General features: G+C 64.1%; 3 protein-coding genes across 3 annotated transcripts; 1 reads left to right on the top strand and 2 right to left on the bottom strand.

The window, feature by feature from the left end:
- Positions 1–8: 8 nt before the first annotated feature.
- CHLRE_17g742600v5 (uncharacterized protein) lies at positions 9–5420 on the bottom strand. The gene is made up of 9 exons (XM_043072675.1): positions 4976–5420; positions 4450–4581; positions 4223–4315; positions 3655–4080; positions 3378–3488; positions 2893–3144; positions 1705–2676; positions 1306–1560; positions 9–1123 (listed from the first exon to the last, which is right to left on the bottom strand). Exons 1-9 carry the CDS (start codon positions 5351–5353, stop codon positions 1007–1009), a joined length of 2736 nt encoding a protein of 911 aa, XP_042915134.1. The 5' UTR covers positions 5354–5420; the 3' UTR covers positions 9–1006.
- A 128-nt stretch (positions 5421–5548) lies between these two features.
- On the top strand, positions 5549–7696 carry CHLRE_17g742550v5 (uncharacterized protein). Its single transcript, XM_001701077.2, has 4 exons — positions 5549–6023; positions 6139–6285; positions 6478–6526; positions 6750–7696. Exons 1-4 carry the CDS (start codon positions 5775–5777, stop codon positions 6932–6934), a joined length of 630 nt encoding a protein of 209 aa, XP_001701129.1. The 5' UTR covers positions 5549–5774; the 3' UTR covers positions 6935–7696.
- Positions 7697–7698: 2 nt separating this feature from the next.
- Positions 7699–13260, bottom strand: CHLRE_17g742500v5 (uncharacterized protein). Its single transcript, XM_043072674.1, has 6 exons — positions 12833–13260; positions 12086–12643; positions 10213–11955; positions 9919–10031; positions 9084–9649; positions 7699–8947 (listed from the first exon to the last, which is right to left on the bottom strand). Exons 1-6 carry the CDS (start codon positions 12873–12875, stop codon positions 8032–8034), a joined length of 3939 nt encoding a protein of 1312 aa, XP_042915133.1. The 5' UTR covers positions 12876–13260; the 3' UTR covers positions 7699–8031.
- Positions 13261–13318: the final 58 nt, after the last annotated feature.

The raw sequence follows: 13318 nt of genomic DNA, 5'->3' as shown, positions 1-13318 counted from the left end.
GGGCTGCTGGTATTTGATAATTAGCGCGACACAACGCGTTCTCCAGTAGCCAACGGTAAAGTTCTTCATCGCGTTCCGGGGCCCTGTCGTGGTACCCGGGACCTGGCGCGTGCTGAGCAGTCCTAACGTCGGCAGCGGATGCGCGCGGTCACATGTCGTTTCCTTTGTCCTTCCGGCCACTAGTTGACCTTGGGCCGCTCAAAGCATCGCGCCTCCGTTACGATCATACTCGTGCGTTGTCATGCACCGTTCACACGCTCCCCCTCACCACAAACGCCAAGAGCTCATTGCACAGAATAGTTGCGCGGTCGTATTGGCGCAATGGTACTCAAATGTTGCTATCACAAACGGAATGGCACCCGCAGGTCACCCCAGGCCCGGGCGCGACACGCACACTGCGCAACACCGCTCTGCCTTGCTACGAGCTACCGTACAAACACCCATCAGAATTGCAATACACCACCCCGCCAGCCTTTTATTAGCGTCGAGCTCCATAAGCCATTAGTCTAGGAACTGCAGTAGCCTCCTACCGTGCTACGCCGCTGAGCAACGCTTGCATAAAGCATCCGTTCTCCGGGCGTGGCCTCCTACGGCGCGTGCCGGGAGCCCAGCCCATGGCCCACGCCTAAAGCCCAATAGAGCCAAATCTACACCGGGGCGGTGGTTAAGTGGTCACCCACGAAGCGCATACGAGTGCACACGCCCTCTCCTGCAGTATTCACCTGAAGCCGGCACGCCCATTGCAGTAAATCCCACTGCTCTCGAGCTGAACACGCACAGAATTAATAATACCCTAAAACCCTGCACTGCACTTGAGCTGACGTGCCTAGGCGTGGTGGCTATCCACGCAAACCGGAGGACAGCCAAGTACGATCCTGGCATCCTTTCACAGCGCCCAGTACAGGGGCCTGACCTGTCTGCGCACGTTCTTATTGCGCCCAGGTCTTTCTTGGTACCCTGCAGTCTCGGCCTCTAGCTCGTCCTAGCTCCCTCGTGAACGTGCCAGTTAGTGCGGGCTGAACACGCGCGCCTCCAGCCCTGTCCAGCTGCTGTGCCTCGACTCGGCGCCCGCCCACTCCACCAGCGTGTCGGGCATGTGCGCCTGCAGGCTGCGCTGGATGGCCTGCAGCGGAGGCCGCGAGGGACCGGGACGCAAGGCCAGGCATGGGCATTAGGCAGCGCTGCCAGTTGCGCGAGGGAGCGCCGCCAGCTTGTGCAGTTACCCTTAGCTCCGCGCAATCGCGAGCGTACGGTACGGTACACGCCGCACGTGAAATACACACAGTGCACCTGTCGTCCCCTTACCTGCAGCTGCCGCGAGCGGTTCCTGTTTACACAGGTGCGGCTGTCCACCCACAGCGTCAGCCGCTGCAGGCGCCCGCCGCGCCCAAGCTTGGCCAGCCCCATCATGCCCTCGCTCAAGCCGCAGGGCAGGCTCACGTCCAGCTGCCTCAGCCTCGGCATGGCCGCCAGCGACCCCACCGCCGCGCTGCCTGCCGAGCCGCGCGGCAGGATGAGCTCCAGCTGCGTCACGCCGGTGCAGGCCGCAATCGCCGCCACCTGTACCGCCGATGCGAAGGCGTGAGTGTAGACGTCAGATGCATGCGAAAGAAGAAGCGTAATGGACGAGCACCTTCCAGCGGACGGTCGGTAAGCGCGTCCGTTCATCCCAAAGGCAGGGCAAGGCCAAGCAGTCATGCGCACCTGCTCGTCGCTGCCCCATACCACTGGCGGCAGTGGCAGGCCCGGCACGTGCACTGCTGTAGAGCCGTGCCCAGCAGCCCCAGCCGGCCCCGCGCCGTTACCCGACATGCCCGCGCCTCCCAACCCCGCCGGCAGCCCGCCTGCCTTGCCCAGCAGTGCGGCCCCCGGCGCCATGGCTGCGCTCGCCGCCGTGCCAATCGGCTCCCGCCCGCCGCCGGCCGCGCCCCCGGGAAACACTGAAGCCATGCCCGGCAGCCCGCTGCCGACCGGCCCGCCCATAGCCGACGGCCCCAGCTCCTGCTCCGTGGACAGCGTGTGGATGATGGCCAGTTGCCGCAGTCCCGGCAGCGCCGCCGCCACCGGTAGCGCTCCGCTGCAGCTGAGGCAGTTGAGCACGCCCAACGACGTCAGCTGAGGGCACACGCCCAGCACGCCCAGCGTGGGCACCTTGCATTTGGACAAGTAGAGCTCCCGTAGGTGTGGCAGCGGCGCGGTGGGCGCCACGCCGTACAGCAGCTCTGCCATTGCGCCCGCGCTCAGCGAACTGTGCGGCCCGCCGTTGCCCACACCGGCACTGCCACCAGATGCCGCAGCAGCAGCGGCTGCAGCGAGCGGGTGCGGCATCGGCGAGGAGCCGGGCAGGAGCCCCGCTGCGGCGGCCGCGCGAGAGCGGCTGCGGGAGCTGGTGCCGCGGGGCCCTGGCGGTGCGAAGGGCACGGGGGCAGCGCCAGCCAGCAGACCGCTGCTGCCGCGTCCGCCGCCCCCGAAGTCGCTGCTGCTGTCTGCCGCAACCGCCGGCCCAGCTCGCCCTGCTGCGCCCGAGGCTGGTGACGACGCAGCCGCGGTGTCAAGGCCGCAGGGCGGCAGCACCACGGAGTGCAGCTTGAGCACACGCAGGCTGGGTGGCAGCCACGTCAGCAGCACCTCGCCCGTCACCGCGGCCATCGAGTCTGGGTCGGGCTGCTCCAGGCGCTGTGCGACGAGGCAGGCCGGGGTGGGTAGGTGTCAATGCGCATGACGGGACGAGGACAAGCCCAATCAAAAAAACGCCAAGCAAACACCATTGTCCGCAAAGGAACCCTAGAAGAGGCTGTGCTGCAATCTGCTTCTTTCCTACAAACGCTCCAGGCCCACGCTTGCACACCACGACCGCCATGACAACGGCCTTCGCGGCCAACCCCGACCCACCAGCTCCTCCAGGCAAGTGAGCAGGCTGAGCGCGTGCAGGTTGGTGCACTGGTGCACCACAAAGCCCACCACGGTCAGGCTGCGCAGGCACGGCGCCGGTGAGGACAGCAGGCGCGGCGGGATGCCGTGCCCCGGCTTGTTGTAGCACCAGCAGCCACAGCTGACGTCAAACAGAACCAGGCTCTCCAGCACGGGGGCGCCCACCACGTCCAGCTTGCTGTTAGCCAGCGCGTCCTCGGCGCCGCTCAGTACCTGCACACGGGAGGGGGGGGGGGGTGCGAAGGCCGAAGGCCGCAGGTCCAAAAGGCTTCAAGCCCATATGGGTGGGCATGTATTGTGGTGGCCTCAGCGTTTGACGAGGAAGCATCGCTGCCGCTTGCGCTTGCTGCATTGTTGCTACTATAAAATGCAGCCGGGGGCCACGGTGCGGTCGGTAGTACCCATCCAGTCTCGCTGCATGAGAGCGCTAGAAGTGCGACCCTCACCGTAAGCGACTTGAGGCCCGGCAGCGCCGACAGGTCCAGGGGCGTGGACCCGCGCGCAGGCTCCGCGTACGTCTCCTCCACAATCTCAAACGTCAGCGCCGACACGTGCGCCTGCCGGCAATATAGGGCGCCCATCATGAAGGTGCATGGTTCAGGCAGCGCGCAAGCAGTCTCTGACCCTCTTCACGGAGCCCTCTTAGTTGCCGGCCTCCAAGCTTAACCCAAGTCCTTATCCTCGACATTGCCAGCATGCAATCAACCCGCTCGCAGCCCGCACCTGCAGCGCGGGCGTCATGCGCCGCATCGCCTTCTGCAGCTCGCTGGCCATGCTCTGGTTCTGAGTCATTTGACAGCGCAGGTGCTGCGTCACCACCGGCCGCATCATCTGCTGCTGCGGCGGCTGAGCCTGCAACCCGCCCGCCGCAAGCTGCCCGCCTCCGCCCTGAGTCGTGTCCTCCATCGGTGAGTCGTCGCGAACCACATCGCCATCGCCATCGCCACCGAGCCCACCCGCTGCTGCTGCCGGCGCGCCTGCCGCCAGCTGCACGCCCGCGCTGAAGCCGGGCCAGCCGGTGAGCGGAGGGGCTGCCCCCGCCGCCGCCCCGCCTGGCCCAGCGCCTGGCGGCCACTTGGGCATCCGCGCCACCAACTGCTCAGCATGGCTTGGCGGCCGCAGCCAGCGCGCCTTCACCGTGCCCGAGTACTGTGATGGCGCGTGCAGGTGTGAGTCAGCACAGCGAAGGCGGACAGCAAGTGTAAGTGGCCGTTATTGCTCATATCGCGCCCTGTATACGCGGCCGCCGCAACCTGTGCACCCGCTCGCCCACTTTTGCAAGAACGCCCACCTTGCACACCACCGTGAGCTCCTGCAAATGCTGTAGCGCCCCGAACACACTGCTTGCGTCAACGCGCAGCTGCTGCGAGCGCCAGCCCGACTCCTGCACATGGACGTTGTCAGGCTAATAAGTCACCTACCGCCATCAAATGAATGCACAATGGCTGCAATGCGCGACAGCCGGCTTCAGAGCGAAACCTGCTTCTGGTTACTGCGTCCGATCCTCTGCTCGCTTGCCTGCAGCGTCAGCCGCGTCAGCTCCGGCCAGGTTGCCAGCGCCGCCACGTCTGGCAGCTTTATCTTCCGCTCGTTGAAGGAGTTGAGGTCCAGATTGAGCTGCAGCGCCCGCAGGCCCAGGTCGTGGAGCGCCTGGAGACGTGGGGGATGGGAGGTTGTGCAGGCGGGAGTGGGAGCCAGTGGTTTGGCTTGCACCAGTGACCATTAGAGGGACGGTGTGGCAGTGTGAGAAGAGTGAGCGGCGGGTGGGGCTCGTACAGTGGAAGGCTGGTAGGCCTCCTAAATACGCGGCAGCCGCAGGAGTACGAGGCCACCGGTCGCAGTACAGTTACGGCTGGGCACGTGGCCAACCCACTGCGCGGAGGGCGCTGGGGCCCACCATAGAGCGGTCCCGCCCCCGCACACCGAACGCTCGTGCCCCAGGGGCACCGAACATCCCAGTTCCAGCCGGGAGTGACGGGAGGAAACGGTGGGGAACCGGCCCCCGCATGCTATTACAAACCCCCCAGCGCCGCACCGAACCGACCTTGAAGTGCTCATCCAGCGACGCCTGAATCTTCTCCCTGGCTGTGCGGCGGAAGCTCACGTCCAGTACAAGCTCGTTGGTCGCTGGGAAGGCGCGCAGGAAAGCGCGAAGGAATGCGCGAGCTTGCTGCGCCCTTTGCTTCCCGACGTCAAGTTGTGCTTTATGGACGTGGAGGCTGAATGCATGCCGCCAACTCGAGCAAACAGCGCGAGCAGAGCTCAGCGCTTGGCAATCCAGGTGGCGCCCAACGTTTAGCAGCAATCCCTCTGGCAATCGGTTCGCCCAGTCAATCCAAGAGCTATCGCCATCAAGACCTCTCTGGTGGGGCCTACGGTCGAGGTGCAGTCCGGCGAGCGAGTTCGGGCCGTCGATTTCCATACTTCTTTAGTCGTAAGTCATAATTACCACGGTGTTTCACTGCCAAATGCATGCAGGTGTGCGGTGGTTTACTCAGCTGAGTTCCAATCGGTGCTTTGGGCGCTGACCCATCGGGTCCACGGTTTCGGCGATTGCTCAAAGCCCTTCTATATCACTCCCCGTGGATACATTATCGGCCCCCATGCGTTTTATTTAGCCATCCCCAAACCTGCCTAGTAACTCACACGCACATATAAAAGAAAAGCAGCCACGCTTTACCGCTGTCATTACATTTCGGAGTCTGGCAAAATAGTTGCTGATATCGATCTTACACCACGTAATGCATCATGTTCAGGTGCCGGCTTCGGGGTGCCGCTCCCATCTCCGTCACGGTCCCAGCGCGGCCAAGCACAGGTGCAGCCCACGGATGCTAGGATTTTGGATGCCCATTGTCCCGCAAGGTTGTGGCGCCGGTCGGGTCCAGGCGCATCGTGCTACTACCCGCTGCCATGCAACTGCGGTACCGGACCCCGCCGCCGCCCGCCTCGACGGCGCGCGTGTTACACAGCTTCGGGCCACCGAGCTCCTGGCCAAGCTGCTGGAGGCGTCGGACCCCACGGGGGAGGCTCGCCAGCACGTGGAGTCGCTCACTGAGGACTTCTTCATGACTTCGTCCACGTATCTCACCTTGGTAGGCTGGCCACGGGGCGTCCGCAAGCGCCCACGCCGGGAGCACAGTTGTAGTGTTCCCGGGTTTCCGTCCAGCCAGCCCTGCTGCCCACTGCACCTTCCTCCTCCTGCCGCAGGCCCGCAAGGAGGGCAACGCCGACGTTGCGTCCCGGCTGGAGCGGGCGCTGTCGGCCGCCTGGGCTGTGAAGCAGGCCACGATGCGGCCCGAGCTGCAGCTGCTCAACGGACTGGTGCGCGCAGAGAGCGACGCGGCGCGGAGGCAGGTGCGCGGCAAGGAAACCGGGCGTGGACATTCGTTGCGGAAATGCTGTGTGGAGAGGCTTGGTGGAGAGTGGTGGGGCGGGGGTGGGCTGGTTGGACCGTGCTTGGGGTGCGTGCGGCTTCACTCGACAGCGTGAGGTTCTGCCCACACGCTTCGCACCTGACGGTGGGTTGCGTTACCATTATGCCTACAGATGTATGTCAGCGGCGGGTCTGACCTCGTGGACACGCTCCGGATGAACGGTGCGTGACTATATTCACGCCGGCGAAGAGACGCGCCCTTTGGGTCCGCACGGCATAATGACTAACGATAAGGGCATGAGTTGTCGCAACAACGTTTTCGACATCAGCCAACAGCCAAATGTCATCCTTCGTGGCCGCTCGGCCTGTTCTGCGCGCATAGATGTTGCACCTGCACACATCATGTACCCATCGCGTACGGCTATCTTTGGCCTCCCTGCTGCAGACCGCTGGTTCTTTTCCATGCTGGAGCGCATGACTAATGACGTGGAGCGCCAGCCGCCCAACCCGGGCAAGGCGCAGCTGCTGACACGGCTGCGGTCCATCAAGAAGGAGGCCGAGGCACTGGAGAAGCAGGCAGCGAGGCAGCAGGCACAGCAGGACAAGGGGCAGAAGGGCGGGGCAAAGTAGGGGCCAGGGTGCCGTGGAAACCAGTACAAGCGAGAAGCGGCATGTAGAGCAGATGCAGCTGGTGGCAGTGTATAAAGTGCATCGAGCTGCTTGGAGGCCAGGTACCGTATTCATTTCTTCTTTGCAAGCACCTGAAGCTTGCAAGAATGATTGCTCATATCAACTCTTCACCACTGATGACTCTTTACGCTGAAGGGAAATGGCTCGACGCTATGTGGTGTATAGCGGCTACTATTCTGCCGAAGATATGCACGAAAATGCGCGGTACGAGCTGCTTTTGCATGGCTTTGCTGGCGTATTAGGCTGTCTACCACAGTATAGTGGGTCGGCCTCACAGGGCAGTTGATCTGGGAGAAGTTCCGAACAATTGTCGGAACAGTCCAGGCAGCGTTACTCTGCAGTGGATCCGCATGTTGTTTGGTGGCTCCTCATGGTGTGTGAACTTCGTATGACCGGTATGACCTTTTGTACGTTGCCAATCTCTGCGTGATAGCGGTACTGTACTGCCGTGCTGGCCGCTGATCCTCCCAACCGGCAATGCCGTGTACAGATAATTACTTGTACCGTATGGTTTGGCCTTAGCGAGCTCCGCGGCCTCATTATAATGCAGCGGTAATGCGGTATGGTTTTGCACCGACATTTGTTGAAGTGGCGCTGAAAGCCATGGCCCCCATCCTGAGTGACACTGCGGCCTTGGTGCCGGCTATGCATTCACAACATTACACTTGCGTCGACGCGAATGAAATCAAAGGCAAGTCTTCTCGTGCCATACCCAAGTTGGTCTCGGTAGCAGCGCCATAGAAGTCCGGAGAAACATGGGGACGTACCGTGCCTCAGACCGCTATGTACGTTCGGCCCACTGTCGTGCTTACGGGACAAGTGTATCAATGAATAGCGTGAGCTGAGCACTCCTGCTTATAGGCACCCATCTACCTAGAGAGCGGTGGGGCTGCTAACAAAACTGTATCAGATATTCCGTAGGGCTCGTCCCACTTCGAAAGCCCCCTCGACAGTTCCCATCGTAGAAACTCGAACTTACAACGACCAGTCAACCTACTCCTTCATGACATTATCATCCGAACGGAACCGAGGGAAGGTTACTCTGTCAAGTTAATAACGTCATCCTCCGCCGCCGCGGCGCCTGACGCGCTCCTAGCCGCAGCGGGTGCAGCGGGGACCGCCTTGCGGACGCACCTGCCCTTGTGCTCCGGCCAGTGCGCCTTCTGGCAGATTGCGCTGCAGTACCGCGCCGCCTCGCAACGGCTGCAGCGCAGCAGCCGCGCGCCTGCCTCGCTGTCTCCCTCCAGGCTGCCGCATTCGGGATTGGCGCAGCACAGCAGCAGGCGGCTCGCCACACTGCACAACCTTCGCGGCAGCCGGAAGGCGCTTGGCACCAACTTGTTGTGGTGGGAAAAGGGCGCCGTGCTGAGGTCCGGAATGAACCAGGCGCCGCCACCGTCTCGTCCGCGCATGCTCTGCTGCGCTGCCGTCCACAGTTTCTCAATGTTTGCCAGCAGCTGCGGCGACGCCAGTGGCCTGCCCTCGCCCAACACGCGTCGGAACATCGCCATGGTCATTGGCGAGAAGTCGTTGCGCACAATGCTCTCTCCCACCGTGACGATCTTGGGCCCCGGCATTGCCGCCTCCGCCTCCGAGCCACTGATCATCCCTCCCAAGACAACCGGCGAAAATATCAGCATGGCCCACAGCGCTTGCTCAAGCGCAGTACCTAGGCCGCCAGGCGCCTTGAGGTCTAAGTCCTTTGCGACGGCCCTGACCTCGGCCTGCGCCAGTGCCAGCCCCACCACAGTGCGCGGCCGCAGCCCCTTTATCGCCACCTCCACGTCCTCATCTGCCAGCTGCGGCGGCAGTGGGGCTGGACCTTTGCCGCTGTTGGCGCCACGACCGGTGCTGCTGCTGCCGCTGGCGGGCATGCCCAGGCCGGCGGGCGGCGCCTCCAAAGCGGCGGCGGTGCGGCACACCAGCGGCATCCAGGCCAGAAGCGTCGTCACCCTGCGAGCACGTGGACAATGCCTGAGCTGCTAGCAATGTGCGTGTTCAACCGACGGGCCAACACCACCATACACACAACTCCACGTGGGGTCTCCCCAGCTGCTTGCGTCTAGTCACCCTAGCGCACCGTACTCACCCGTCCAGCAGTCCGTCACCCGACACCGCGAACGGCTCCACTTCGTACACCAAGCCCACCCGCCGCACCGCCTCCGCCACCTCAGAGAGCAGCGTAGTAACGCACACCGACAGCACCTTCCGCAGCCGCTCCCGGGCCACAACCTCCTGATTGCCACTGCCGTCGCTGCCGCCGTTGCCCGAGCCTCCGCTGCTACTGTCACTGCCGCTGTCGCCGCCACCACTGCCACCGCCTGGTGTAGCGCCTGGTGCAGCGGGGCGATCCGCCTCAAGCGCAGCGAGTCCTGTGATACTCATCAAGCCTGACACATGCGGTCCCAGCAGCCGCCGAACAACCGTTAGCAGGCCGCACGACGTCCTGCAGGGACCCCGGGGCAGGCGGATGGTGCCAGACGCGTCCACCAGGGCCCGAAGCTGCGAGACGTTGCCGGGCAGCCGTGTGTAGGAGCGGCGGAGGAGCTTGGACAGCGTCACCAGCAGCGACGCCGTCTCGAGCGGCGGCGCGCGCACGAACACGAATACCCAGGGCAAGCAGGCCGTCGGGTAGATCAGGTCAGCTAGAAAGACCTGCATTCAGGTGGAGCACACAGAAAAGGCGGGTTACATTCATGATTAAGGAGGAAGTGAAGTTGTAGCCGGGGAGCGTAGCACCATGGCAGGGCATGGGGTGTCAAGGTGTCTGGTAAGCAGTTCTGGGTTCAACGCTCTTATGCAGAAGGGGATGTGTTTGCGAATAGACGCACTTAAAGCAGGGCTCTGAGCTTCACGCGTCAGGGGGCACATGGCACACGCCGCGACGCCTGTACGACGCCATGAGCCCAACCCCGTCCACCTACCTGCGCTGCAACGATGTTCTCCCTTGCTGCTTGCCGCAGCACCCGCTCCACCGTGCGCACATAGCCCTGGTGCACCGCCGCCTCCACGTCAGGTATTGAGGTGACCAGCGTGACTGCGCGCGTGTAAAGCAAACAATAGTAGCAACATGGGAGGAAGATGGAGGAGCGAGGAGCGAGGGGCGAGGAGCGCCCAGCTGCAAACCGCTTGTTAGTGGCAGTGAGCAAGCATGGTCTCATGCCTGTCCACGCCCTTGTGGCCCTTCGCCGGGCCTCATGCCCCTCGTCCCGGCTCACCCTTCGCCGCGCTCACGGGCGTGCCCAGGCGCAGCGCCCGGGCGGTCATGCCCCACTCCCAGCTGAGGCTGCCCCCCAGTCCACTCGCGTGCACGACCTGGGCTGTCGCGGCGGCTGCCGGCAGCACTGTCCGCCAAAAGCCGTCCAGGTCCGCCAGCCGCCGCCGCAGCCGCTGCACCCACGGCCCTTGCGGCACCGAGGCTGCGTAGCCACCGGTGGCGGCCATGGAGCGGGACGGCAGGGCCATGGCCTCTGATAGGGACATGCGTGCGCACAGCAGCGCCCGCCACAGCGTGCAAAGCACGCTCACAGGGTCGGCTTTCGGCGGCGGCGGCGCAGTCGAGCGCCGCTGCTGCTGCTCTTGCTGCTGCTGCACCGTGCGCTGGCGCAGCCGTTGCCGGCGGCTCAGCAGCGCCAGCGCCAGGCTCGCAACACGCAGCGACACATCAATGACGCACGGCAACGAGCGGTGCACCAAGCAGATCGCGCCCGGCCCGCGCCCGCCAACGGCCAGGGCCGAGGCCTTGATGGCCGCCAGCTCCGCCACAGCTTCCTTGCACCGCCGTTGGGCCCCATCAGTGCCGTCGCACATCGCTGCAACGGCCCTAGATACAGAGGACTCGGCGGCGCGGGCGCAGGCGCTCAGGCCCATGGCTTCGAGGTTCCACCGCCGCTGGGCGTGCATTGCCCCCAGGAGCACGCTATGGGACAGCTGGCCGGCCTTCAGCCGGTCAACCGTCCGACTGGCAACACCGGCTACGCCCGCCGCGCTAGCGAGCGCAGGCTGCGCGGCCATCCAGTCTTTGAAGTGGTCTGGCTCCACGGCCACGGCCTGCCGCACCATGCCAAGTATTGCAGCCTCCACACCCGCCGCCGCCGACCCCGGGCTTGGTACCGAGGCCCCTGACGCCGCCGGCGCCGCTGCCGCCGTGGGCGCCGCTGCTGTTGCTGCGAGCGTGCTGCTATTGGCGTCTGCCTGTTGCGGGTGCTGCTGTTGCTGTTGCTGCATCAAGCGCGCGGCCGTGGCGCCCAGTGCGGCCTGGAGCCGCAGCAGGGCCAGGTGTCCGTAGGCCGTGACCTGTATTGCAGTGTCGTGCAGTAGCAGAACCGGATTCCAGGGCCGCAGCAATCCCGAGTTAAGGACTGTGGCCAAAGGGAAGTTTGGCGCCAGTTCGGCAAAGAGCCCGTCGGAAGCTGCGTTTGCATCACTGGTGCAGTGGGAGATATTACTGAAGGACGACTGCACCTTCTCCAGCGTTCCCTGCCATATACGCAACGTCTGCCGCGCCAGCACCAGTGACACCAGCTCGTCATCACCCGCACTGCTGCCGCTGCCCAGGGCGGAAGAGGCACCGCCGCCGCTGTCGCCGCTGATTGCCGCCGTCAGCCTGTGGCCGCGTAGCCGCAGCGGGCCTCCGTCGGCGGCAATGAGTGGCGCGCAGTGAGCCATGCTGTCGGCCTCTGCGGGACTCTCGCGCTTTTGTGGCGCCTGCGCTGCTGCAGAGCCCCTCCCTCCAGCCGACGCGCGCTGCATACTGCTGCCCAGGCCGCTCCCGCTGCCGCCGGCCACAGCACCTGCACTGCGGTTGCCCCGCACGTCCCCGCCAGCGCCTTCAGCCCCGGGCAGAGGTGGCGCTGCTGCCGCCAGGGCTGCCATGTGGCTGCTGGTGAGGAAAGACAGGCTGGGGTGCTTCTGCAGATTGCTTGCGACGATCGCAATCCAGTCGTCCTGCGGCAGCGCCTCTGCATGTTGCAAACAGCATATGCGTGCGAAGCAATTTAAAACATTACACGGGACCTGAGGCTACTCTGATGGCAGCAACCATGAAACAGCAAGTGCATGTCCGGCCGCTGTCTTTACGTGGCTGCTCACCAAGTTGTATGGCCATCGTGTGCAGCAGCCGGGGCACTTCATCCTCCGCCGCCTCGCAGCTGGACACCGCCAGCAGCAGCCGACACCAGCCCTCCAGGAAGCCGCTCTCATCCACGTCATGGCACAGCAGCTTCGCCAGAGGCTGATGCCGATCTACCGCGAAGGGCAACGGCAGTGGCAGCGGCTGCGCTGCATCCGGCTCCTTGTAATCGTAGGCCTCCGCGATGCCCATTATCGCACTCAGCACCTCACAGCCCTCCTTGAGCTGCTCCAGCGCTGCCGTGACCGCGCGCCGTGGCGGGTCCCTGCCCGCCTGCGAGCCGCTTGCCCCGGAGCCCGACTGGGCTGCGGCCGCCGGCAGCATCTGCGCCGCCGTGTCCAGGTACAGCGTGGCGTAGGCGCGCAGCGTGTGGGTGTTGAGCAGCGCGCGGGCGAGGCCGGCGAAATAGTGGGCAGGCGTTGTGGTGGCGCCGGGGCGGGCCGCCAGCAGGTCCGCATCCAGCGTCGCGTGCTTCAGCTCCATTGCCAGCTTGTTGCGGAGCGCGCCCCAGGCGCGCACTGCGACGTTGAGTGATGGTCATATGAATGCACAGCGGTCATGTCAGCGTCAGAAACGACCAACTTCTTGCGCATGCTTTCCAGCACGGTCTGCAGCTTGACGATCCAGGTGTTTAAAGCAGCTGCATGTGACTGCAAGTACCACGCGTCCCTCCCCCAAGCGGCGGCACGGCTGCGAAACCCGCCTACCTGCGGCGGGGTGGCGCGTCCCCCATGACTCCCGCAGGCTCATAGCGAATAGCACCACCAGCTCGCGAAGGTGTCCCTCCCCAAGCGCCGTCCATACTCCCGGCTTTTGGCCTGCCCCGCTTTCGCTGACACAGTCCTCGATGGCGCGGGCGATGACGACAGCACAATCCTCGACTGCGCCCTCAATCTCAGTGATGAGAAGCGGATGCTTGCTGTTATCACAAGCAATGGAAAGTGCCTTTGCAGCGGTGCTGGCCAGCCGCGAAGTTGCGCGCTCCAGCGGTTTGTCTTTGTCGGCGCTTGCGCCACCTCGCTTAGCTGCGCGCGGCGGCATACTTGTAAGCGATTGTAAGCTGCACTATGGCTGTAGCTCTTGCATTTTTACTGCAAATCAGCTGTATATCTTCTCAAGCGGGTTGGCGCATTAATATATTTAGACATGAAGCTCTCATTGCACTATTTATATGTACGCATTGATATAATGCC

The sequence above is a fragment of the Chlamydomonas reinhardtii genome, chromosome 17 (assembly GCF_000002595.2).
Source record: "Chlamydomonas reinhardtii strain CC-503 cw92 mt+ chromosome 17, whole genome shotgun sequence".
NCBI lineage: Eukaryota > Viridiplantae > Chlorophyta > Chlorophyceae > Chlamydomonadales > Chlamydomonadaceae > Chlamydomonas > Chlamydomonas reinhardtii.
Note: the sequence above shows the minus strand (reverse complement) of the source record. Positions and strands in the feature narration are given on the sequence as shown.

What these genes read in the sequence shown, in the direction of transcription:
- CHLRE_17g742500v5 (XM_043072674.1), bottom strand. Translation starts at nt 12,875, where the DNA reads ATGAGCCTGCGGGAGTCATGGGGGACGCGCCACCCCGCCGCAG. An exon ending in CACGATGGCCATACAACTTG is followed by an intron (nt 11,956 to 12,085) that starts GTGAGCAGCCAC and finishes TGCAACATGCAG; the next exon opens with AGGCGCTGCCGCAGGACGAC. An exon ending in AGAACATCGTTGCAGCGCAG is followed by an intron (nt 9,650 to 9,918) that starts GTAGGTGGACGG and finishes ACCTGAATGCAG; the next exon opens with GTCTTTCTAGCTGACCTGAT.
- CHLRE_17g742600v5 (XM_043072675.1), bottom strand. Translation starts at nt 5,353, where the DNA reads ATGGAAATCGACGGCCCGAACTCGCTCGCCGGACTGCACCTCGACCGT. An exon ending in GCATGACGCCCGCGCTGCAG is followed by an intron (nt 3,489 to 3,654) that starts GTGCGGGCTGCG and finishes TATTGCCGGCAG; the next exon opens with GCGCACGTGTCGGCGCTGAC. An exon ending in TATGGGGCAGCGACGAGCAG is followed by an intron (nt 1,561 to 1,704) that starts GTGCGCATGACT and finishes TCGGCGGTACAG; the next exon opens with GTGGCGGCGATTGCGGCCTG.
- CHLRE_17g742550v5 (XM_001701077.2), top strand. Translation starts at nt 5,775, where the DNA reads ATGCCCATTGTCCCGCAAGGTTGTGGCGCCGGTCGGGTCCAGGCGCAT. An exon ending in GCGACGCGGCGCGGAGGCAG is followed by an intron (nt 6,286 to 6,477) that starts GTGCGCGGCAAG and finishes TTATGCCTACAG; the next exon opens with ATGTATGTCAGCGGCGGGTC. An exon ending in GGACACGCTCCGGATGAACG is followed by an intron (nt 6,527 to 6,749) that starts GTGCGTGACTAT and finishes TCCCTGCTGCAG; the next exon opens with ACCGCTGGTTCTTTTCCATG.